Source organism: Neoarius graeffei, chromosome 6 (assembly GCF_027579695.1).
Source record: "Neoarius graeffei isolate fNeoGra1 chromosome 6, fNeoGra1.pri, whole genome shotgun sequence".
In the NCBI taxonomy this organism is placed as follows: domain Eukaryota; kingdom Metazoa; phylum Chordata; class Actinopteri; order Siluriformes; family Ariidae; genus Neoarius; species Neoarius graeffei.
In genome coordinates, this window is record NC_083574.1 from 57,734,180 (window position 1) to 57,761,410 (window position 27,231).

A 27,231-nucleotide genomic window follows, 5' to 3' on the forward strand; every position below is an offset into this window, starting at 1 on the left:
TCTTTAAAAAAGTGGGTCGCAGGCATAATCCATTTTTCTAACTCACTGAGCCGCTCACTGGCTCGGAGGCAGAGCTCAGAGAGGACTGGGAAACAGAGAGTGAGAGTTCATCCGGGCTCGCAAGTGAATAAACTGTTTACAGGTTACCTTAGTGTTTTATTTTGCTATTGTTTGCTGTCGCTCGCTGACTAAACGTGATATTATCGTGGCCCGACGATCAGATACTAATAACAAACCGGTATGATAAGGAAGGGGGGGTGTTCCCAAAAGCCTCTTAACACAAGAGCAACTCAACTAAGAAAGCGAGAGAGTGTTCATTGTGCTGCTCGCTCTACCATTTAACGGTGCTCTTTGTGCTATGATGCTTTTGGGAAACCCACCCCAGATTTGTATATGCTATATGCACACCAATATGGATTAAGAAAAAAATACTCAACAGAGCATGCATTACTTCAGCTAACAAATGTTATTTCAACCGCCATGGATGAAAGAAAGTTTGCCCTTGGGGTCTTTTTAGACCTAAGTAAAGCTTTCGATACTGTCAACCACAGCATTTTGATTTCCAAATTAAATAGATATGGAGTGGAGGATAGTGCCCTAATGTGGTTTAAAAATTACTTCACAAACAGAGAACAATATGTATCTCTAAATGGATACTCTTCCACCAAATCCAGAATCATACATGGAGTTCCTCAGGGTTCAATTCTTGGCCCTTTATTATTTTTGATTTATATAAATGATTTAGCCATAGGGCGGCACGGTGGTGTAGTGGTTAGCGCTGTCACCTCACAGCAAGAAGGTCCTGGGTTCGAGCCCCGGGGCCGGCGAGGGCCTTTCTGTGCGGAGTTTGCATGTTCTCCCCGTGTCCGCGTGGGTTTCCTCCGGGTGCTCCGGTTTCCCCCACAGTCCAAAGACATGCAGGTTAGGTTAACTGGTGACTCTAAATTGACTGTAGGTGTGAATGTGAGTGTGAATGGTTGTCTGTGTCTATGTGTCAGCCCTGTGATGACCTGGCGACTTGTCCAGGGTGTACCCCGCCTTTCGCCCGTAGTCAGCTGGGATAGGCTCCAGCTTGCCTGTGACCCTGTAGAAGGATAAAGCGGCTAGAGATAATGAGATGAATGAGATGAGATTTAGCCATATCTTGCAAACATCTTCTTCCCATATTATTTGCTGATGACACTAATCTTATTGCAACATGTAATGATTTCAATCATTTGATTAATAGTGTGAATGATGAATTATCTAATATTTCTAAATGGTTCCAACTCAATAAATTAACACTTAATGTAAAGAAATGTAACTTTGTGAGCTTTTGCAACACAAATAAGTCTTACCCAAAAGAGCTAGCTAAATTATATATTAGCGGTTCTGAAATATTGCCAATAAAATGTACTAAATTTCTGGGAATTATACAACCCCGATTCCAAAAAAGTTGGGACAAAGTACAAATTGTAAATAAAAACAGAATGCAATGATGTGGAAGTTTCAAAATTCCATATTTTATTCAGAATAGAACATAGATGACATATATCATTTAAAGAGAAAAATTAGGTGATTTTAAATTTCATGACAACAACACATCTCAAAAAAGTTGGGACAAGGCCATGTTTACCACTGTGAGACATCCCCTTTTCTCTTTACAACAGTCTGTAAACGTCTGGGGACTGAGGAGACAAGTTGCTCAAGTTTAGGGATAGGAATGTTAACCCATTCTTGTCTAATATAGGATTCTAGTTGCTCAACTGTCTTAGGTCTTTTTTGTCGTACCTTCCGTTTTATGATGCGCCAAATGTTTTCTATGGGTGAAAGATCTGGACTGCAGGCTGGCCAGTTCAGTACCCGGACCCTTCTTCTACGCAGCCATGATGCTGTAATTGATGCAGTATGTGGTTTGGCATTGTCATGTTGGAAAATGCAAGGTCTTCCCTGAAAGAGACATTGTCTGGATGGGAGCATGTGTTGCTCTCAAACCTGGATATACCTTTCAGCATTGATGGTGTCTTTCCAGATGTGTAAGCTGCCCATGCCACAAGCACTAATGCAACCCCATACCATCAGAGATGCAGGCTTCTGAACTGAACGCTGATAACAACTTGGGTCGTCCTTCTCCTCTTTAGTCCGAATGACACGGCGTCCCTGATTTTCATAAAGAACTTCAAATTTTGATTTATCTGACTACAGAACAGTTTTCCACTTTGCCACAGTCCATTTTGGCCCAGAGCAGACGTCTGCACTTCTGGATCATGTTTAGATATGGCTTCTTCTTTTTACACTTCCACAAACATGTGTTGTGAAGATCAGACTTTGATAGATCCCTGTTCTTTAAATAACTCACACCTGATTGTCATCCCATTGATTGAAAACACCTGACTCTAATTTCACCTTGTGTGAAAATCTGATGTTGTTTTAGGTCATATTTATGCAGAAATATAGAAAATTCTAAAGGGTTCACAAACTTTCAAGCACCACTGTACCTGTTTTCATAAATATGTTCCTTCATAAACCAAATAAGAACAATATTACAGAGGAATTTCCCAAAATGATAGAACATCATGTTTTCTTGATTAACCAATAAAGAAATGATACTCCAACAAATGTTTCAGTTTGTCATCAGTTTGAACGATGAATATGAACAAACAGCTTAAGATTTTCATGAACAATGTCACATCTGAATAATGAATCATATCATAACAACCCTGAATGTGGAATACTTTTGCATTTACTAGCATGTGGGTTTTTACACAGCATGCTGACATTCCAGAACCAGAGGTATGATGTATAACGCAATGGAGCATCTGTGTCTAGAGTGACGTATAACACACTATGCATCAAAAATAGTAAATACACCGAGAATCCCAGTGTTGCTTTCAAAACAATAACAGTGAGTGAAATGAGAGTTGAGTACATTTATATCACACTTCAAATGCAAGCAACATTGCTGTGTGATCAAATGTTGGAGGAGAAAATGAAGAGAAGTAGGAAGCAGTTTGAGGCAGAAAAGCATGTGGACCTAAGATGCCATAGATGGACATATTTGAATTCGCACTGGTCTTTGAAAGAACAATATCAGAAACAAATGTCAGTGTCAAAAATGTCACACCCCTGTTCTGCAATGCTGGCTGTCCCTTTAACAGAGACATCAAATCTGCCTCTGCTACTTTCAATCATTCCAGCTCAGACCTCCTGTTCCATATTTGGATGCTTTATACAGAACAGAATAATGGCTCTCTGAACAGGTTGTGTCAAAGGGGAGCATGAGGCAGAGACCATTTTTAAATTTTATTACATTGGTGGAAACCACACCCAGGTCTGGCAGATCACTAATCTGGACTAACACAGAGACAAATAACCATTCACACTCACACCTGTGGGCAATTTAGAGTATCCAGTTGACCTAATCCACATGTCTTTGGACTGTGTGAGAAAATCCACATGGGCACAGGGAGAACGTGCAAACTCCACACAGAAAGGGCTCAGTTTGCTGTGAGATTCAAGCCCAGGACCTTCTTGCAGTGAAGCAACAGTGCTAACCACTGCACAACCCTCCATCCATCCATCCATCCATCCATTATCTGTAGTCACTTATCCTGTTCTACAGGTTTGCAGGCAAGCTGGAGCCTATCCCAGCTGACTATGGGCCAGAGGTGGGGTACACCCTGGACAAGTCGCCAGGTCATTACAGGGCTGACACATAGAGACAAACAACCATTCACACCTTTGGTCAATTTAGAGCCATCAGTTAGCCTAACCTGCATGCCTTTGGACTGTGGGGGAAACCGGAGCACTCAGAGGAAACCCACGCGGACATGGGGAGAACATGCAAACTCTGCACAGAAAGGCCCTCGCCGGCTGCTGGGCTCGAACCCGGACCTTCTTGCTGTGAGGCGACAGTGCTAACCACTACACGACCCTGCAGCCATTAATTAATTAATTTAGTTAGTTAGTTAAAGGGATTCCTGGCCTCAAAAACTTTAAGAATCCCTGAACTAGAACTTATTATGAATTGCATATAGAAAATTATAATGCGCCTGTCTCTTTTTATGCCTGACCTTACGATATGATCTCATCTCATCTCATTATCTCTAGCCGCTTTATCCTGTTTTACAGGGTCGCAGGCAAGCTGGAGCCTATCCCAGCTGACTACGGGCGAAAGGCGGGGTACACCCTGGACAAGTCGCCAGGTCATTACAGGGCTGACACATAGACACAGACGACCATTCACACTCACATTCACACCTACGGTCAATTTAGAGTCACCAGTTAACCTAACCTGCATGTCTTTGGACTGTGGGGGAAACCGGAGCACCCGGAGGAAACCCACACAGACACGGGGAGAACATGCAAACTCCGCACAGAAAGGCCCTCGCCGGCTGCTGGGCTCGAACTTGCTGTGAGGTGACAGTGCTAACCACTACACGACCCTGCAGCCATTAATTAATTAATTTAGTTAGTTAGTTAAAGGGATTCCTGGCCTCAAAAACTTTAAGAATCCCTGAACTAGAACTTATTATGAATTGCATATAGAAAATTATAATGCGGGCGGCACGGTGGTGTAGTGGTTAGCGCTGTCGCCTCACAGCAAGAAGGTCCTGGGTTCGAGCCCCGGGGCCGGCGAGGGCCTTTCTGTGTGGAGTTTGCATGTTCTCCCCGTGTCCGCGTGGGTTTCCTCCAGGTGCTCCGGTTTCCCCCACAGTCCAAAGACATGCAGGTTAGGTTAACTGGTGACTCTAAATTGACCGTAGGTGTGAATGTGAGTGTGAATGGTTGTCTGTGTCTATGTGTCAGCCCTGTGATGACCTGGCGACTTGTCCAGGGTGTACCCCGCCTTTCGCCCATAGTCAGCTGGGATAGGCTCCAGCTTGCCTGCGACCCTGTAGAAGGATAAAGCGGCTAGAGATAATGAGATGAGATGAGAAATTATAATGCGCCTGTCTCTTTTTATGCCTGACCTTACGATATGAACGTGCCTTAAATACATGAAAATACCATAGCTTTAGGTTTAAAACGGGAATTTTGAGGACATATATGAGAATTTACTGTGTGCGCAAGACCACTAGCCCCACTTCCCACTAAATGTGTTGTGTTTTGCGTTGCTAAAACAGAGACGCGGTTCTGCACGCGCCTCGCCCTTTTGGCAAAAGTGAAACCTATTGTCCAATCGCCACAGGCCGCCGGAAGCTTGAGCGAATCAGGTGGCCCGTTGTTTGAATGCGGAGGGGTTGCTGTTATGGCAACAACCAAGCTGAGTGTTGTGAGGAGTGTGTATACTCGTTGAATACGGGTTACTCGTAAGTAGCTAAATAACATTTTAAAACACGTATATTCTGCTTTCTTATATATATATATATATATATATATATATATATATATATATATATATATATATATATATATATATAAATCTTCCAATCTTTTATATATATATATATATATATATATATATATATATATATATATATATATATATACAAATCTTCCATATATATATATATATATAAACCGTGTAACAAAATAAAAGCAATTCTTTTGAGAAATATTAGCTTTATTAATTGCAATAGCAATATTAAGCTCATGTGGTGCTGACAGAAATGTTTTGAGTATAAAGGAAGCGGTTAAATGTATCTAGTTCGCAAGCTTGTTATGCTTTACTCGCTTACGTCTCTATTTGTTTTCTCAGTGTTGTTTTATACTACTACTACTACTACTACTACTACTAATAATAATAATAATAATAATAATAATAATAATAATAATAATAATAATGTTTAGCCATTTAGAACTCCTAGAGCTGTATTTATTAGTTGCTTTATAAATACAGAAATATGTCATGAACTATGGCCTATCTGTCTGCATCTCCAAGAACAGGTGATTTCATGATGTTAACCTCTAAAATAAAGGTTTCCCAGTCAGCTTCGCAAAGCTTACCTCTGAAGATTCCAGAAGGATTCAAGAGTAAAGTTGGAGCACCAAGAAATCCCAAGTTGGTTAAACAGGAGGACAAAGCCGGAAAGGTGAGTGAATAACTATGTGAGCAGTGACATGAGTATTAAGAGCTAATACTGCCACCCATACAGCTAATCTTAACCTGAGTAACCAAATGAAATCAGTTGACTCTTATAATTTAATTTAATTTAATTTAATTTAATTTAATTTTTTTAAACAAAAGCTACTTTTTTATTTAAAAAAGGGCCAGAGGGTTTTGGTTTCTATAAAGAGATAACCATAGTTATCTCTTTCTATCATGTTTATCATGGTTTGTGCCCACAAACATAAACACATTGCAGCTGATCATACTTTATTTTCTCTTGCATTTAAGATTAATGTATGGATTTCATTATTTCCTGTTGCCTTTGAACTACTGAAAGTATTTGCAAGAAATTTGATGTTCATTAAAATCTTATAAATTTGGAAAATCTTTTATGTCCTGGTCCTGAATGTGTGTAAATTTGTACATAAGAAGGCAAACTAATGCTACCTTGACTTGATTGATTTCAGGCCATGTAATTTGCATGGATTACTGCACCTTTATACAAGGAATAAACTGTTGAGTTTAAATGGCTTATTTTTTAAAATTACATTTACAGCATTTAGCATATACACTTATCTAAAGTAACTGTAGCTGTAAATGGACGATGGGCTTGTCTGTCTGCACATAACTGTAAACCGTAAGCAAATGCATCGGCTGTTGGAAGATTTAGTGCTTACTTCTTCTTCTTCTTCTTCTTCTTATCAAGAATAATATCATATAAAGGTGGCATGGTGGTGTAGTAGTTAGCACTGTTGCCTCACAGCAAGAAGGTCCTGGGTTCAAGCCCAGCGGCCGGCGAGGGCTTTTCTGTGTGGAGTTTGCATGTTCTCCGCATGTCTGTGTGGATTTCCTCCAGGTGCTCCAGTTTCCCCCACAGTCCAAAAACATGTAGGTTAGGTTAATTGGTGGCTCTAAATTGACTGTAGGTGTGATTGTGAATGGTTGATTGTCTCTGCATCAGACTTGCGATAACCGGGCGACTTGTCCAGAGTGTACCCCGCCTCTGGCCCATAGTCAGCTGGGATAGGCTCCAGCTTGCCTGCGACCCTTGAACCTTTATGGAGTTTTGTGAGCATCATTATATGCAATAGAGCTGCTTTGCATGTTATAGGTCATTAACATATGCACCAGAGTATGAAGAAATCCAGCCTTTCTGAAATATTAGTAAATCTGGTGGAAAATTTTTGGTTTGGCTTGGCTTACACAAATCTTTACACACAACTTTACGATAAGGTTGATAAATGAAGCCTGATGTTTGGAACACACATACTGTATGTATAACTAACTGTTGGGAAAAAAGTGAATTATTTTCCATTGCATTATTCATGCATGTCTGAATTGAACAATGTTTAATTGCTGAGAAAATATTCCAGTTCTAGTGTTGGAGACTAACATGTACAGTGGTGCTTGAAAGTTTGTGAACCCTTTAGAATTGTCTATATTTCTGCATAAATATGACCTAAAACATCATCAGATTTTCACACAAGTCCTAAAAGTAGATAAAGAGAACCCAGTTAAACAAATGAGACAAAAATATTATACTTGATCATTTATTTATTGAGGAAAATGATCCAATATTGCATATCTGTCAGTGGCAAAAGTATGTGAACCTCAAGGATTAGCAGTTAATTTGAAGGTGAAATTAGAGTCAGGTGTTTTCAATCAATGGGATGACAATCAGGTATGAGTGGGCACCCTGTTTTATGTAAAGAACAGGGATCTATCAAAGTCTGATCTACATGACACATGTTTGTGGAAGTGTATCATGGCATGAACAAAGGAGATTTCTGAGGACCTCAGAAAAAGCGTTGTTGATGCTCATCAGGCTGGAAAAGGTTAAAAAACCAAAGATCACTCCAAGAGCAAGGCGTGTAATAGTTGGTGAGGTCACAAAGGACCCCAGGGTAACTTCTAAGCAACTGAAGGCCTCTCTCACATTGGCTAATATTAATGTTCATGAGTCCACCATCAGGAGAACACTGAACAACAATGGTGTGCATGGCAGGGTTGCAAAGAGAAAGCCACTGCTCTCCAAAAAGAATATTGATGCTCATCTGCAGTTTGCTAAAGATCACATGGACAAGCCAGAAGGCTATTGGAAAAATGTTTTGTGGACAGATAAGACCAAAATAGAACTTTTTGGTTTCAGTGAGAAGCATTATGTTTGGATAAAGGAAAACACTGCATTCCAGCATAAAAACCTCATCCCATCTGTGAAACATGGTGGCAGTAGTATCATGGTTTGGGCCTGTTTTGCTGCATCTGGGCCAGGATGACTTGGCATCATTGATGGAACAATGAATTCTAAATTACCGGTATACCAGTGAATTCTAAAGGAAAATGTCAGGACATCTGTCCATGAACTGAATCTCAAGCGAAGGTGGGTCATGCAGCAAGACAATGGCTCTAAGCACACAAGTCGTTCTACCAAAGAATGGTTAAAGAAGAATATAGTTAATGTTTTGGAATGGCCAAGTCAAAGTCCTGACCTTAATCCAATCGAAATGTTGTGGAAGGACCTGAAGCGAGCAGTTCATGTGAGGAAACCCACCAACATCTCAGAGTTGAAGCTGTTCTGTACGGAGGAACGGGCTAAAATTCCTCCAAGCCGGTGTGCAGGACTGATCCACAGTTACCTGAAACATTTAGTTGCAGTTATTGCTGTACAAGGGGGGTCACACCAGACACTGAAAGCAAAGGTTCACATACTTTTGCCACGCACAGATATGTAATATTGGATCATTTTCCTCAATAAATAAATGACCAAGTATAATATTTTTGTCTCATTTGTTTCACTGGGTTCTCTTTATCTACTTTTAGGACTTGTGTGAAAATCTGATGATGTTTTAGGTCATATTTATGCAGAAATATAGAAAATTCTAAAGCGTTCACAAACTTTCAAGCACCACTGTACACTCTGCAGTAATACCATAATGTACCTTGCATGTGTATGTGTGTGCTTTGAAAACCTAAAATATATTAACATTACATCGTATTATTTACTAATGTTATTGCTTGTCCTGATGCACTTTCAGTGAGTACTGTTCCAAATGATACCAACATGAACAAATGTATTCAGTGTTCATTAAGTAACTCATTGTGGCTTGTGTCATTATAGCTAACTCCATCAAAATATGCACATGAAATGTCTCAGACTACTGAGGAGAGATTAACAAACACGTATAAGATATATCCACCTCGTATTCTGGAGCTTTTAGACATGAGTGAGACCACACACCACAAGGTAAAGCACTAGTAAAACCTGACTTGTAAACTAACTGTTTTAACCATTCTAATGTCTTCCTGTTGTGAAACTTAGGTGTAATTGTAGCGTTATTCTTAATAATGGACAGAATTCTTTTGGCTGTCCTGGAGTTTTTGAATGGGATATTGACTGAGTGTGGTATTTATGAAGGACAAATGTATTCAGGTTGCATGCATACATCATACTACTGAGTACCACTCTGCCTTTCTAGTCCTTTTTTCTCACTTAGTATGTAATTGATGTCAAAGTTTTATCAAGGAGAAGCATGTAGGAGAATTGAGGTCTTGGAAAAATGACCTTTTATTGTTCACATGTCAGTGCTCAGGGGCTTTTTGTTTTGTTTCCAGTTTTCTGCTGTAGATGTTGACCAGCCTTTTTTCCAGCCTTACCCATCTGAGATTGTGTTCCAGAATTACCAGCCCTCTGAGACGTATGAAGTACCACTGGTGTTACGCAATAATGACAAGGTGACTTCGACAAAGGCTCAGCTTTCTATTGGCCCTTTTCCACTGCATAGTACCGGCTTCACTCAACTCACGTCAACTTGACTGGACTTGATTTTGGTATTAGTAGTTCGTTTTCTATTTTAGCTGGTCATCACAGCGATGTCGCATGAAACTGCTGTGATGTCACCTTTAACGCGACTCACACAGGAACGTTTATTGTTAAGACTACTATCCGCACACATTTGTGTGTGTGCCCGTGAAATGTATTATGCCAAGCCTAAGTTGCCACAATTCATCACGTTTTAATGTGTTTTGTTAAAAAAAAAGGTGTAAAAAAGCGGCATCCAAATGGGCACTGGTAATGGCATTAAAAATGCCATCAGTTTAAAAGTGGTAAAAAAAAGCAAGGCTGGGTATGGTGTAATGTTGAAGGCACAGGGCTTTCAATTGGAGAATGTGGGTTTGTGTTCCCCACTTGGTATATTTTATTTGGGTTATATTTTACTGCGGCGGCACGGTGGTGTAGTGGTTAGCGCTGTCGCCTCACAGCAAGAAGGTCCGGGTTCGAGCCCCCGTGGCCGGCGAGGCCCTTTCTGTGCGGAGTTTGCATGTTCTCCCCGTGTCCGTGTGGGTTTCCTCCAGGTGCTCCGGTTTCCCCCACAGTCAAAGACATGCAGGTTAGGTTAACTGGAGACTCTAAATTGACCGTAGGTGTGAATGTGAGTGTGAATGGATGTCTGTGTCTATGTGTCAGCCCTGTGATGACCTGGCGACTTGTCCAGGGTGTACCCTGCCTCTCGCCCGTAGTCAGCTGGGATAGGCTCCAGCTTGCCTGCGACCCTGTAGAACAGGATAAAGCGGCTAGAGATAATGAGATGAGATGAGATATTTTACTGCATATAACTCATTTAAAATTAGCCAGCCTTTACTGATATTTTACCTAACCCTCTGTTGGTTAAAAAAAAAAAAAGTTATGGGTAATGTAATGGGTAATGGTTGACTGAGGTTTTGTAATAAATCAAACACCATGGCATAGCAATACTCGGACTGAATCAGGATTCCGTCTATCAGGGTCTCAAATGGTTTCTTATGAAGGCAGGAGCCTTTGGTTTGTGGCTTGCTTTAATATGCTTACTGACTACAGAGATCAAAGGCAGAGTGCGCATACACTCATCGGTTTTACCAACAGTGGGTTAGGCAAAATATCAGTACAGGTTAAATTTAGTTACCTGCAATAAAACTTTCCCGAAATAAAACATGCCAAGACATTATGCAAATACAGGTTCTCCAATTGAAAGCCCTGTGCCTTCACCATTATGCCATTTTAACATATGTAGTGCAGCTTTTTGCTGCTTGTAAACTGATGGCACTTTTTTGAAGTACAATAAATAAACACTATTTAAAAATGGAGGGTTTGTTCAGGACGTTCCATTTCACAAATTGATGACACAGTGAAATGATTCTCTCTGACCAGTCAGTAGTCTGCAGTGTTTTCACATTACCTTTTGGTATCACCTCAGCTCGCTTGGAACCTCGATAGAGGTGATACAAAAAAAGTACAGGGTACGAGGTATTAAAGGCAAGTAGAGAAGAGTTGAGTTGAACTGGTACCATGTAGTGGAAAAGGGCCATATGTGTCTGCATATCAATACACTGTACACTATTGTGTGTATTCCCACTATGATAAGCACTGTTAATATTTAAGGGTTTAACAGGTATATCATAAAATGTATTTAAAGTGCTAGTAATGTAGAATTCATAATTTATTCTAAAACCTAGGGAAAGAGTTATTAGCAGGTGAGTGTAATGTTCTATAGATAGCTCCTATCCTGCCTGAAAGTCGGCACCAGACAAATCCAATGTATGTTGATCTGCACATGTACATCTACATGGCTGGACACTCTGATTTACCCCAAACTGACTTCACTCAATTACAAAGAAAATAAATTCTTAGAAGCATTATTGTAATACACCTGGAGGAAGTAGAAAAATACTGAGAGCAACATTGGATGTCTCTTTACATTTTAAACTAAAAAATAAAAAGCTTAATATGGAAAGATATGAAACTGTATTGCTCCACAGTGCACCTACAACTTAGAGAAAACAAGAACACATATGCTAAATGATCAGTCACTGACATTATGGGACTAAGTAGTGCAGTGCATTTTCAATAACACTGTTCTGTGGATTCGCTCCTCATCATGTAACGAAAACAATTATAGCTGAAGCTGCAGTGGCTATAGTTTTGCGTTCATTGGAATTTTTGTATATTTAACTGCATATAAGGCTTATTAGTATATGTGTAGTGCCAGTGGGATGTTTATCATTGTAACAGTGTAGCATAGTCTCAGAACCGATGTGGATGCTGATTTTTTTTTCTTTTCACAATAAATGTATATTGAATATTTTCACAACAAAACTACACAGGACAGCAAACTTGTGATAATAACACAGGCGAGTAAGTGTTTATATTTTCCATTCTATTTATACATTTAGCAGACTGCACATACATCTAATGCAATTCAAAAATGTACCTGCACAGTCTAAGCTTAAGGCCTAACAATGGCTCATTGGTAGTGTTGGCAGTCATAGGATTTCAACTGTCAACCTTCTGATTACAACTCCAGAACCTTTACCCATCCAGCTAATCTGGTTTAACAAATAAGTCTTGCTTGTTAGAATGAGAAACAATGTAAATGATACAGGTTTTAAGGACTGAAGTTGAATGCCACATGAATGATGAATGGCTTGATGTGGGTTCTCCTACTTCTTGCAGATCCCTCGCCTTGTGAAGTTGATTGAAGATGACTCCCTGTATTTTAAAGTGCTGAGCCCAGTAGATGGCTGCAACAAAGTGGCCCCAGGCATGGCGTCCACTTTTACAGTTATATTCACCCCACAGGAGAACAAGGTACACTTTACTCAAACTTATATTTCCAGGTGACTGTGTGAACACATAATTTACACCAGACTGAAATACAAGGGAAGAGGAAGCCTGATTTTAAATAATCCTTGTAGGAAGGCAGTTAATCACAAAGATCTGCTCAGAAATTATTGCTGCTTTTGTTGCTTGCTAATTAAATTAATTGCTCAATTTTATGTACAAGATATCAAAGTGGAACTCGCAACCATCGTAAACTTAAAGAAACGGAATTTGTATTTCAGTATACGTGTCCACTTAAAGGAGGTAATGAAACTACTTCAGAAGCAACTTCTTGGTGTCTTGGTAATTATGTCTGTTTGCACAGAATGATCAATACCAATTGTCCAAGCTTGTTTAATGGGTTTAATGCATCGCAATAAGAGGATGGGGCTTATGAGACATTCTGTTTCCTCTCCTACCCACTGTCTTCCCATTAGCTGCCTTTGTGCAGTCGGTTGTAAAGGTGACTAATCTGCTTTTCCATGGCAGCACATTAATACTGATTGTAGCATGATCCCACTGCAGAGTGAGTCCTCCCTGAACGAGACACTGCAATCCAATCACCGAAAATTAAACACTGCTCCCTTTTCCAACAAGAATCAGCCTGGGCTGATATTGATGACTTATGGTTTGTGACACTCACTGTTATCAGAAAGAGCCAGGGTATATAATGTTATTTTTTTCAGACATCGAAAGAGCACACAGACACTAATATGATTTAGTTTTGATTCAGTTGGAATGTGACTCAGTTGGAAAGTGACTTGGATGGAATATGACTCAGTTGGTATGTGACTTGGTTGGAATGAAAATGCTTAAATTCTTCTGAAAGCATACCCACAGATAACACAAAGGCAATGCCCCATAGTAGAGTCTATTATTAATTTATTAATTTATTCATCTTCAGTAATCACTTTTGTCTGGTCAGGGTTGTGGTAGGTCCTGAACCTATCCCAGGCACATTGGACACCTTGGACTGGACATCTTGGGTGGGATGCCAGGTCCATCCCACGGCAAGAGTCTGTTATGGAATATGAATCTACAATTTACAGTAGTCTTCACAGAGCTAACCTTATCTTGAACAAAGCTGTCAAAGTTGTGTAGTATATACTTTGTGCTATAAATCAGGCTTTGATAATGGCATGAATAATATAATAACACTGAATCTTCTGTATGATGTTAGAGAAATTTGCATATTGCTGCACTATATTTTGGTCCTGTTCATCTTGTCTTGTAAACACATTGCTGTAAATCAGATTAATGTGATTCATAGGTATTTTGATGCAATCTTATGTAACAAACTCATGTAACATAGTTTTCCCTTTACATATGTGTTTTTTTTCTTGATAGGACTATATCCACCGAGTAATATATATGACTGAGAGGGAGAAGTTTGAGGTGCCCATCCGGGCAATAGGGCCGCGTGCCATCCTGGACTTTCCGGATGAGCTACACTTTTCTTTGTGTCCTGTCAAATGTTTATCTCAGAAAACCCTCTTGGTACGCAATATTGGAAAAAGCGTAGCCAAATTTCAGCTCAGCACACAGACGTAAGCACACACTATAGTAAAGTGAAAGAGTTGTTGCTTAGTGCTTTTTATTTGCATATATAAGTGTGTTTATTTATGTATCTATGTTCTTCTTCTTCCCATAGCCCATTTTCTGTAGAACCTTCAGTAGGGACCCTTAGTGTTGGAGAGAGCTTGCAGGTGACTGTTGATTTCCTACCCAGAACTACAGGAGACCATAGCCAACAACTGCTTCTCCACTACCACACAGGTTCAGTATTTACACCTCTACTGCCTTGACATGAATGCTGCTCGATTACAGTGCATATAACTCCACAATCACATTGGTATTGCTTATGGATAGTAATCAAATATACCATGTACTGAGAGGCTCCAGTTGACATTATGGATTTTCTGAAGTGACTGGCATAGTACTATTTTCAGAGGGGTGCAGCCCCTCTGAAAATAGTACTATGCCAGTCACCTCAGAGAATCCATAATTACCAGTACCTCTTAGTGCATGGTATATTTGATTCATATGCCTCACCAAAAAAAAAAAAATCTAAACTAAAAGTGTTCATTACTAAGAATTAGAAATAAATCTGAAAAAGATATTATAGGTCTAACTCACCATCTTTAATTGTGATGTCCGTTCATGGTATATCCAGGATATACCATGACTGAGTCATACCATATCCATGTTTTTAAATTTTTGACATCATGAAATACATTGCTTCATCAATAGTGGAACTATTTTATGTCACATGAACCATCTTTGGCCAATCCCTGCACAGGAATTTTTTGCTGAGGGATATAATTCAATATATCAATACCTATTGCCATCTATCCATTATCTATACCATTTACTATCTGTCAGGGTTACAGGGGAAGCTGGAGCCAATCCCAGCTGACTTTGGGCGAGAGTCAGGGTGCACTCTGGGCAGGTCGCTAGTCTATTGCAGGGCTAACACTGAGATAAACAACCATTCACACTCACATTCACAGCTATGGGCAATTTTGTCGCTGGTTGATCTAATCCACATGTCTTTGGACTTGTGGGAGGAAACCAGAGCACCCAGAGGAAACCCACATAGGCATGGGGAGAACATGCAAACTTCGCACGCAAAGGCCCCAGTCGGCTGCAATGTTTGAACTCCAGAACCTTCTTGCTTTGAGGCGACAGTGCTAACCACTGCACCACTATGCCACCCAAACAAAACAATTCAAATAACATTAATTCATCTCATCTCATTCTCATTATCTCTAGCCGCTTTATCCTGTTCTACAGGGTTGCAGGCAAGCTGGAGCCTATCCCAGCTGACTATGGGCGAAAGGCGGGGTACACCCTGGACAAGTTGCCAGGTCATCACAGGGCACAGACAACCATTCACACTCACATTCACACCTATGGTCAATTTAGAGTCGCCAGTTAACCTAACCTGCATGTCTTTGGACTGTGGGGGAAACCGGAGCACCCGGAGGAAACCCACACGGACACGGGGAGAACATGCAAACTCCGCACAGAAAGGCTCGAACCTGGACCTTATTGCTGTGAGGCGACAGCGCTAACCACTACACCACCGTGCCGCCCTAACATTAATTGATTTTTACAAAATAATATATAAATATGCACATCCATTATTACAGCTTTATTATTACTGTTTATTTATCTGTTTTTGATTGGCACCATAGAATTACAGAGATGCAGTACCAGTCAAAAGTTTGGACACACCTAGTCATTCATAGGTTTTTCTGTATTTTGGCTTTTTCCTACATTGTAGAACAATACTGAACTCATCAAAACTATGAAATAACATCTCATCTCATCTCATCTCATTATCTCTAGCCGCTTTATCCTTCTACAGGGTCGCAGGCAAGCTGGAGCCTATCCCAGCTGACTATGGGCGAAAGGCGGGGTACACCCTGGACAAGTCGCCAGGTCATCACAGGGCTGATGAAATAACATATGGAATTATATGGTAAACAAAAAAGTGTTAAAAAAACAACATATGTTTCATCTTGGGGCAGCATGGTGGTGTAGTGGTTAGCGCTGTCGCCTCACAGCAAGAAGGTCTGGGTTCGAGCCCCGTGGCCGGCGAGGGCCTTTCTGTGCGGAGTTTGCATGTCCTCCCCGTGTCCGCGTGGGTTTCCTCCGGGTGCTCCGGTTTCCCCCACAGTCCAAAGACATGCAGGTTAGGCTAACTGGTGACTCTAAATTGACCATAGGTGTGAATGTGAGTGTGAATGGTTGTCTGTGTCTATGTGTCAGCCCTGTGATGACCTGGTGATTTGTCCAGGGTGTACCCCGCCTCTCGCCCATAGTCAGCTGGGATAGGCTCCAGTTTGCCTGTGACCCTGAAGAACAGGATAAAGCGGCTAGAGATAATGAGATGAGATGAGATGTTTCATCTTTTAGATTCTTCAAAGTCGTCACTATTTACCTTGATAACAGCTTTGCACACTATTGGCATTATCTGAACCAGCTTCATGAGGTAGTCACCTGGAATGCTTCTCAATTAACAGGTGTGTCTTGTCAAAAATGGAATTTCTTGCCTTCTTAATGCATTTGACACCATCAACCAGTAAAGAGTAAATAATAAAAATACAGTAAATAGCCCATATTATGTCAAGAACCACTCAACTAAGTAAAGAGAAATAACAATCAGTCATTACTTTAAGGCACGAAGTGTCTTTTAGTTAATTAAAATAAAGAAAAAACATTGAATTGGAATGTGTATCCAAACTTTTGACTGGTACTATATTTCTCTCCAACCTATCCCTGTGACTCATGTGGCAAAACACACTGAATCACTTCTGCAGCCAGATTGAAACAAACAAAACCCAAAAACCACAGCATTGGCACTTTAAGGCTTTTTTCTATTATTTGATTTGTTATTGTGATAATGCTTGGTACAAGCTGTTTTTCACAGAGCGTGCCTTGTTGTGTTTTTTTTTTCCTGATGTTTTCTATCACAGTGATGTAAGCAATTCTGAGATGTTAGTTGTATCCATTAAAATATGACTTTTATAAATGACACTTAGGGGTTTAAAAGTTGATAAGATTTAGCCGATGGGGAAAGAGCCTGAGGCACAAAGCACTGCTTATGATCTGAATGATGATTTTTCTTTAAGTATAAAGATTTTTATCTTTTATCTTTGTGCACTTGCATGTGTATTTGTGTGTATATGGACATTTGATGTGTCTGTGCCCATGAGCATTCCGCGTGCATATATTTGCAAAACGTGTGTGTGTGTGTGTGTGTGTGCGTACGTGTGCGCGCACATGCTCTGCTGAATGTGTCTGAGATGTCTCAAAACATTAACACAGAGGTCTTCTGAAGGCTAAAGCTATTAACAATTCATAATACACAGATTTCTAAAACCACCACTGTGAGCCCATTAGGGAATATCATTTTTAATTTAGCACCTTACGGTATCTCCTGATTTTATCTTTTACACTGAGCTTCCATTGCATAGTCTCTCCAACATCACAGTTGGATCTGTGCACTTATTTTAGATATAGTTGTGATACACTTTAATATCTGACTTAACTGTAGCATCCTTCAATTTTAGTCTTACGAGATAGCTGACCCGCTGCTAGGAGGACAGGAGAATGGGTTGAAGTAGTTATGTCCACTCTAATCACTTTTGTCTGCTCCTTTATAGTATATGCAGGAGCAGTGAATAAAAATAAAAACTCAATATTCAATTTTTAAGGGTCTGCTTGATTGCTTTTGTAGTTGCATTGCTTGTAAATAGTATTGCATAAGGGCACACCACAGTTTCTAGGATAAACAAGCTAAACGCCATAGTCATCTAATGCTTTATTTGGATTCCACATCTTAACAACTGTTCAATGAGCTTATAGAGTATGACTTTTTAGTCTTTCTGGAAGCTGTGTCTTCTGAATTGTTCATTTCTAGCTGTAATAGAGACTGTCCGTGCTCTGACTAGCATAGCCAGGGATGAGATAGTTGATCCATTGTTGATTTCTGGATACTATCTTAATTGACTATTTTTCAACTGCTTGCTTGGTGCAATGAAATATGTATGAGATACAGAGATGTACCATGCCTCTTTATTGCACTATACCGGCACCAGTGAGTATGGGCTGTGTCTAGTCTTTTCATAATGAGAACTCTTTCACATTGACTTCTTAAAGGAAACTTCAGTACCCCTCCCTCATCCTCTTAACACCACCCCAACTTCCCCAACTCTCAATAACAATGTAATATGTTTTTACAAATCAATGCTATAAATAAAGGAATGCATATTTCCAAGTTTGCGATGACAGTTTCTTGTATTCAAAGTAACATGCATATCTCATTCTGAGAATTATTTCGATTATGAATTAGGTCTGGGGCATTACTGACAGCTCCTTTGCTATTAATGCTGTTCACAAGGTAGTGAAATCTCATTACAATGTTTGGGGACAAGATGGCTAAGGGAGCTACAGGCAGCTCAATAGTGGATAAATGTCAAGACATAAGCAGGGATAACTGATGAAAGAAAACAGTTGCATAGTCACAAATAAAAAACTAGAAAAGCACTCGGAGAGTGGAGACCTCTGCCAAGAATCCTTTAAAAAAAATCTGGGATCCAGAAGGTGATCCGGATCACCGCCAAAATTTAATGGATTGTTACTTGTGCCCAGTCACACCTCTGGAAAAAAATTCAGAGCAATCCGTTCATAACTTTTTCTGTAATGTTGCTAACGGACAAACAAACCAACGCTACCGAAAACATAACCTCCTTGGCGGAGGTAAAAATACTTTGTGAGTTTTCACACATTAAACCAAAAACAAACAAAAACATGGCTCATAGGGCTGCTACCATAATGCCATCCACTTTATTGCTTAGTAAGCAGGTGATCACTACCACATACTTATTAAAGTTCTTCATACTTGTTTTGAGGTGCTACACTTCAAAATCAACCAGACTGCACTAAATGTTTGTTGGTACATACTGCATGTTTTATAATAGTGAGGTAAGCAAAAATTGTATTTTCTTTCTCTTACTTAGCTCTGCATATTTGGATATCTTAGGCTACATCCACACGACAACAGCAACGAGATGTTATTTAAAAATATATCGCGTCCAAATGGGCAACGATCAGTAAAATATCAGGTCCATATGGCAACGCAACGCTTGCTGAAAACGATGCAATACACATGCCACACCTCTAGGGGCGCTGTAAGACGGTCCCTTCGGAGACACCAGAACAATAGAAGAAGTAAGGACGCATGCGCATAAACTATTATGCGCGAGACTTCATATTAGCCACAAAGTCAGGAAAATCTGTTCGTAAAATTACATTATAATGACCAAATACAATGAAAAGTATTTTTCCAGTCTCACCTGTGAAAGGTAATCCCATGTGATCTCGTTTGGACGGCAAACCTGTTGGTACAGTTAAACGCAGCTAATCTTTATTCTCCGCTTTGACCTATCCAATATGGCGGCGAGGATGACGTATGATTCTACGCGGAAGGCGGCGTCTTTAATGGTCCGGAATAAATTGAATACTACACGTTGATGGATTAATTTGTTGTTTCTCACCTGTGAAAGGTAATCCCATGTGATCTCGTTTGGACGGTAAACCTGTTGGTACAGTTAAAGGCAGCGCATGAATCTTTATTCTCCGCTTTGACCTATCCAATATGGCGGCGAGGATGACGTATGATTCTACGTGGAAGGCGGCGTCTTTAATGGTCCGGAATAAATTGAATGCTACACGTTGATGGATTAATTTGCTCCTCTACGCCCTTTTTGAGGAATGTATTGTCGGACTTAAACCAACATCTGAAGAGGTGAGATCGCTCCTTTTTTTCCCTATTTTTGCTGGTGGGATTGACTCTGCCCTAAGGGCAGAGTCTCTCTCTCTCTCTCTCTCTCTCACTTTGCACCATTACACAATAAATATTCACAGTGAAAATATTTTGTAAGCGCGTTTCATGAACCAAGTTATAGGATTTGTTGACAACTCGCATCGCATCGCAATGAGAAGATCATTGGCACTACTGGTGTTAAGAATCAGACCATTTCATAAATGAATATTTTGCTGTAGAGCTGCAGTGTTTGTACAATTGCATGTTTTTGCTTCACTATTACTGTCACTATTCTGCTTCTTGCATTACTACTGTGAACTAACACTGAACATAATAATAATAATAATAATAATAATATCCAAGCTCGTGTTTCACTCTCACTAGTGCTCTGTAAGGCTTTTTCCTGGTGATATCCTGGTGATATTCGTTACACTTCTACCCGGCGTGAAGCACTCACAGTCATGTGGTTGTGACGTCATCGTAAACAAATCCGTTCTACTCATCCAGACGACTTCACAACGGCAACGTTGCCAGATCTTTCCACTCTGGAACCCGTTCTCAAAAAGATTGCGTTTTGGGCACCCAAAACGTCGGTGCCGTGTGGACGCCAGGCCTAAACGATAAGCAATTGTATCGGAGTCACCTGAATCCGTTGCCGTGTGGACAGGGCCTTAGAGTTTTTGGGATGACTGGCACTGTGCATTGTTTTGGTATTGGCTTTTGACTGCAGATTTATGTGCTATTTGAGCTTAAACTCACTTTGCTCACTTAACTGTGAATATGACGCTTAGAGCAGGGGCGTCACTAGGAATTAAGCTTTACTGGGCCACTGCCCCCCCCCCCCCCCCCGACACACACACAGAATGCCCCCCCCCCCCCCCCCCCGCACAATGCACCTTAACGTTCCTGTCCCCAACCTATGCAAAGTGGATAATTCTCATGCTCTCGTGGATGAAGTTATGCGAGGAATAGGTCAACGAGACGGAAACCACATTCCAGTCCCCAAAAAATTTATTGTTGGCATTTGGGCTTTTAATGCATGCTGATGCTAAACGTGTCACCTCAACTCTCACGATTCACGAACTTAGCTGGTTAATTATGACTGACTAGCACATAGCCTACAACCTTAATCTTACCTCTCTCACCCTCCTCCTCACCTGTCACTGTTTCCCTGCCCCTGTCTCTGCTTCGTGAGAAGAATTGTCTGATATCCATCTGGAAAAGTAATTTAATATCGTTTAATTCGATGTAGTTTAATAGGTTTGTTAGAATATGGTTTGCTTAGTTTTGTTGCAAAAACTTTGCACTACCTTAACTCATCCAGAGCACGTTCTCTGACTCATCCAAAGAGTAGACTCATCTCTCCAGTAGGCTAAATGGACTCATGGCACACCGCACGCATGCTATGTTTACAGTGAGAATCTCCTAGACCAATCAGAAAATTAGTTAGAAAGAAGAGGCGATAGAAGTTTGAAACACACTCTGTCCTACAACTTACAGTAGATAAATGATCTGCCAAAGAAACTAGTTTGTTACGAAAATCTTTCAACATTTTCTTACTGGGGCACAGCTGATTTTTACTGGGGCACGTGCCCCAGTAAAAAAGGCCTAGTGACGCCCCTGCCTTAGAGATTATAGCGGAGCACCATACCTAAGAAAAAATGGTAAACCCATCGAGTTGATTTTTTGTGGTTTGTCCGTGTCCGTGTACCACCACTCATACACACCGCCTAATGGTCAGTGTTAGTAAGGCAGCTGGGCCATAGAAGGTTCACGCTGCACGCTGCATGCTGCACGCTACACGCTACACACGTGTAAAGAAAAGTGGACAAACGTAGCATGACTTGCTCTGGGCCATAGAACGGCGTTCACGTTGCACGCTGCACGCTGCACACTTCACGCGTGAAGCGAGAAATGAACATGCACACTTTTTTCTAGGCGTGAAGATGGAAATTCCAGTCAATGCATGCGGTCACCGCCGCGCCAGCCAATCAGAACGGGTCTAGGGAGATAACTCTATGCTTTCAGGGGAAAACTTCAGAAAAAATATAATTGAATGGTATAATTGAAAAATAGTTCTTCATCGGGATTGTCAAGCAGATTATAGAATGTTCGGTGAGATTCACCACGGGTTTCTCTCAGAAGGAAGTGTTCTCGGCTCCAAATTCTGTTCCTTTTTCTCTTCCTCTGTCTCAGTAAAAGCAGAATGAGGCAATCGTCGTCATCCGAAGAGTCCATATTGTTGGTTACTCGGTCAAAGTAGAACAGACGCAACACGTGAACATCCAAGCATGAAGTTTAATGGCCCAGGGTCCGGTTCTTCACGTGAACGTGTAGCGTGCAGCATGCAGCGTGCAGCGTGAACCTTCTATGGCCCAGCTGCCTAATTGCCAGTCATACACACCGCCGAGTGGTCAGTGTTATGGCCCTTTTCCACTACCCTTTTTCAGCTCACTTCAGCTCGCTTCAGCTCACTTCAGCCCGACACGGCTCGCGTTTCGACTACCAAAGAACAGCACGACTCGGCTCGCTTCAGCCCTGCTTAGCCCCTAAAACTCGCACGGTTTTGGAGTGGGGCTGAAGCGAGCCAAAGCGAGCCGAGTGAGGCTGGGGGCGTGAGCAGACACTCCCCTGTGCACTGATTGGTGAGGAGGAGTGTCCTCACATGCCCACAAACGCCCCGTGAGCACGCTGGGATCTGTAAACACCGTCAACCCGGAAGAAGAAGAATTACGAATTACGAGAATTTCTGAAGCCTTATGCGCCTCGCCTCATCTATACGCTCTTGCCAGTATCTGTTGGCGTTGTCAGTGACAACAAGCCACAGAACCAAGACCAGCAACACTAACGATTCCATGTCCTCCATGTTTATTGTTTACTATTCGGGTCGTGAGACTACCGCTTAAAAGCTCACTGATGTCACTGTTTGCGCTGCTTAACGACATCACGTGACGTCCACCCACTTTCGCTAACTCCACCCAATGTGTCCACCCACTTCCAACCAGCATGGTTCAGCGCGGTTGTAGTCGAAATGCAACTTCAATAGCCCCGCTCAGCTCGACTCAGCCCAACTCAGCACGGCACAGCTCAGCCCGACTCAGCCGCGTTTGTAGTGGAAAAGCGGCATTAGTAATTACCAGTCATACACACCGCCGAGTGGCCAGTGCTAGCCAGTAAAGAAATAAAACAAAAGAGACTGGCTATGATATAAGAAAATTCTATAACCCAGAAACAGATGGGAGCTCCGCTTTAAGCAGTGCCTAAATCTATATATTAAATTTATTGAATTGGTGTCCAAGGCTGACGTTGAAAGAGAGTTCTCTTCTTGGCTGTTTAGTGCAGTGAAAAGGGTCAGTGAAGAGATAGTCAAGTCAACTTTATTGTCAAATATGCTATACATGCTCAACATACAGCACAGATGAAATTTCAGTCCTCTCTGACCCACGGTGCAAACAGGCAATGCAATAAATAAAAATAGAATAATTGAAATAAAGAATATAAACAGTATAAACACTTTAGTTAAGAAATATATATATATATATATATATACACACACACACACATATATAAATTGGAGCAAAAGGACATAAACAGTCAAGGGCACTTGAGGGAGAGGGTAAACATGAAATAAGCAGTATAAACAAACTAATAGCTGCTAAGGTGAGGTAGTGCGGAATAGTGCAAATGAGCGAGGTAAAGTGAAATGTGCAGTCCCTGAGTTCAGTGTGCGAATGAATGTTGAGAGTGTGTGTGTGTGTGTGTGTGTGTGTGTGTGTGTTGGGGGGGACTGTGAGGGTGACATGTGACATGATGTCAGATACTGAAGGGGGTGTATGGGCAGAATCTGTGGCAGGGGGAGGGGGGGAGGAGGGGCAGAACAGAGAGGGAATTGAGCCTCCTGACTGCCTGGGGAAAGAAACTGTCCTTGAGCCTGCTGGTTTTGGCCTGGAGACTCCGCAGTCTCCTCCCTGACGGCAGCAGACTGAAGAGGCTGTGAGATGGGTGGGTGGGGTCACCTGTAATCCTGATGGCTTTGCGGGTGAGGCAGGAGTTATAGATATCCATAAGAGAAGGGAGAGAGACACCAATGATCCTTTCAGCTGCTCTCACGATGCGCTGCAGAGTCTTGCAGCAGGACACGGTGCAGGCACCGTACCACACAGTGATGCAGCTGGTCAGGATGTTCTCGATGGTGCCTCTGATACAGATGTGAGTAGAGCAGAACAGGTATTTTATATAAAAACTCAACTTGTGTTACACATTTAAAGAAGAAGAAGAAGAACTTTTATTTATCACACGTATACTTGTGAAATTCATTTCTGTATTTAACCCATCTGAAGCAGTGAACACACACATGCACACACACGTGAGCAATGAGCGCACACACACACACACACACGCACAGAGCAGTGGGCAGCCATGCTAATAGTGCCCGGGGAGCAGTTGGGGGATAGGTGCCTTGCTCAAGGGCACCTCAGCCTAAGGCCACCCTGTGTTAACCTAACTGCATGTCTTTGAACTGCGGGGGAAAACAGAGCACCCAGAGGAAACCCACACAGACAGGGGGAGAACATGCAAATTCCACACAGAAAGGCCCCTGTCAGTCGCTGGGCTCGAACCCAGAACCTTCTTGCTGAGGCGATAGTGCTAACTACTACACCACTGTTGTATCTCGCTATACTTTTTGCAGTTAAATTCTGCATGGGCCATTTAAAAAGTTATACAGTTGAAAATGGTAACTAGCCTAATTTCTTGGTCAAAATAGTAGGTCACTGTACAATAGGTAATATTACTGGTAGAACATTTGTGTACTGTTTTTTGATATAATAACCTCATTTCCAGAAAAGTTGGGACATTTTCCAAAATGCAATAAAAACAAAAATCTGATTTGTTAATTCACGTGAACATTTATTTAACTGACAAAAGTACAAAGAAAAGCTATTCAATAGTTTTACTGACCAGTTTAACTGTATTTTATAAATATAAATTAAGTTAGAATTTGATGCTTGCAACACACTCAAAATAGTTTGCACAGAGGCATTATTACCTTGGTATTGCCAGTAATGCTGTCGAGAGTGACAGTCCGAACCCAACTACAAACATGACTGCTTAGAACTACAACACCCACAAACCACAGCACCCTCTATCACCTGTTTAATAAATACACCTGTCACTTGTTTCCTGGTTCATCAGCCCTTGCTATATAAACACCTCTCCCACTCTCACTCAATGCAAAGCATCAGTCACTGTTCATTCCTGTCATACCGAGCCTTTATTCTACTGCCTGCTTTATTGTGTTCTCGACCCTCGCTCTCGTATCTTTCTCGTTATTCTCTAGCCCTGTCTGCATTGCCCCGTCTACTGATTGATTGACTCTTGCCTGTCCCACGACCTTGATTCTAGTCTCGCGGTTTGGCTTTGTTTCCAGTTTGCTTTCCCCACTCTCCCCTGCACACACATCTGTAAGTGCCTGCACCCTGACAGGATACTTCGCTGCGACGGATGCAGCAGAGGAGGTGAGGCAAACTGTTCTGACCGCTCAGGGGCGCCTCTTCGGGGAACATCAGCAGATGCTCACTGATCTCAACACCAAGATGGCTCAGCTAGCTGCCGTAATGTCACAGGCCCTCCCAACGTGCCCCAAAATCCCCCCAAGTTCTGCATTTTTGCTTCTATGCTTGGAGAAATACACTGGAGATGCACACAGCTGTAAGAGATTTTTGCTTCAGTGCTCCATGTATTTCTCTACGATCCAGTACATCTTTGATGAATGTCTGATCGCAAAGTTTCTTTCGTTCTTGACCAGCAAGGTGATCCAGTGGGCCAGCATGGCGTGGAGAAGTGGAGTGGAGCACACAACCTCATATGATCATTTCCTCGCACTACTCAAGCATGTTTGATCATGAACCTGAGGGAATTGAGGTCGTCGAGAGCCTACTGACCATCACACAGGGCTCTAGGAGAGTTGCCGACTATGCCCTAGATTTCCAAATTCTTGCAGCAGCCAGCAGATGGAATGAGCTGGCTCTAAAAACTGTTTTCCGCCAGGGGCTCTGCCCTGCTGTATTAAGTGAGCTGGTGTGCTGTGATGAACATCTCACCTTAGACACCCTGATTGATCTCGTGATTCGGCTGGACCATCTACTGTCCAGTTGCCCTTCACTCAAGGAGGAGGCCACACCCACTTCTACCACCAATGCTCCCATGCCCGTGGAGGTCTCACAAACTCATCTGAAATGCTCTGAACAAGGTAGGAGGAGGAGAGAGGACCCATGTTTCTACTGTGGGAGTGCCAACCATCAAATTATTCAGTATCCAGTCTGCTCACTGTGCACCAGCTCTGCAGAGACCAAGGCTGACCCGGTGAGTCCAGTGAAATAGTTTAGAGCTCAGTCTTTCAAGGCTCCTGTGTTGCTGAAATTGCCTTCCTCGACCCATGTGCTGTCTGCATTTGTTGACTCAGGGGTGGAGGGGAACTTCATTGACAGCTCAGTCATCCAGAAGTTCAGTTTGCCCATAAACCCTCTGCAGAGCCCACTCAGCATCAAGACAATCGACGGAGGTCCGATCAAGGATGACCTCGTCATCACCCAGACCGCTCCTGTGCACATTCAGGTGGAAGCCCTCCATTCAGAGCTAATTTCACTTCTAGTTACCACTACCATACATCATGACATCCTTGGCTGCAGCTTCACGACCCGCTCATCTCCTGGCAGAATAAGGAGATTCTCCAATGGTCTCTGTAACAATTCCCTGATGAGGGTGGAGTACAGAAGCACAGCAGGCAGGAACTGATGTTCATACACGCTCTTTTTCTTGATTTTCCACTTTTCAGCTTCACACACTCTCGCAGACATGCATACACACACACACGTGTTCTGGTCAGGAGAGCCCCCTTCTCTCTGCTCTCTCCCTCCTTTTCTATCCTCTGTCACTGCAACACAGACACAACATTAATTAGGCACAGGTGCATTGACTTTGCCACTCACCTTCCCTGGCCTCACCCTCCATTCAAAAACTGATGCTAGGCCATGCCCCCATTGCCACATACCCCTACTGCCTGACTCAGGCCGGGGAGCTGTCCGGCCTGCAGCGGACTCCCCCACCCCCGATGGGACAGGAAGTCCGCCACTACCATCTGCACCCCCGGCCTGTGGACCACCTCAAATTTAAATGGCTTGAAGGCTAAATACCAATAGGTGATCCGCTCATTGGCATCTTTCATGCGGTGGA

The 27,231-nt window shown here is 41.9% G+C and overlaps 1 protein-coding gene across 1 annotated transcript in view; it reads left to right on the forward strand.

Moving 5' to 3' along the window:
* The first annotated feature begins 5,876 nt into the window (after nucleotides 1–5,876).
* The window catches only part of hydin (HYDIN axonemal central pair apparatus protein), a 338,453-nt gene continuing 317,098 nt past the window's right edge, over nucleotides 5,877–27,231 (forward strand). The window contains exons 1-6 of the mRNA XM_060923930.1: nucleotides 5,877–6,014; nucleotides 9,150–9,275; nucleotides 9,644–9,763; nucleotides 12,519–12,653; nucleotides 14,013–14,212; nucleotides 14,317–14,441. Of these exons, the coding sequence (XP_060779913.1) occupies nucleotides 5,877–6,014; nucleotides 9,150–9,275; nucleotides 9,644–9,763; nucleotides 12,519–12,653; nucleotides 14,013–14,212; nucleotides 14,317–14,441 (844 nt within the window). The remainder of the gene's footprint in view (nucleotides 6,015–9,149; nucleotides 9,276–9,643; nucleotides 9,764–12,518; nucleotides 12,654–14,012; nucleotides 14,213–14,316; nucleotides 14,442–27,231) is intronic.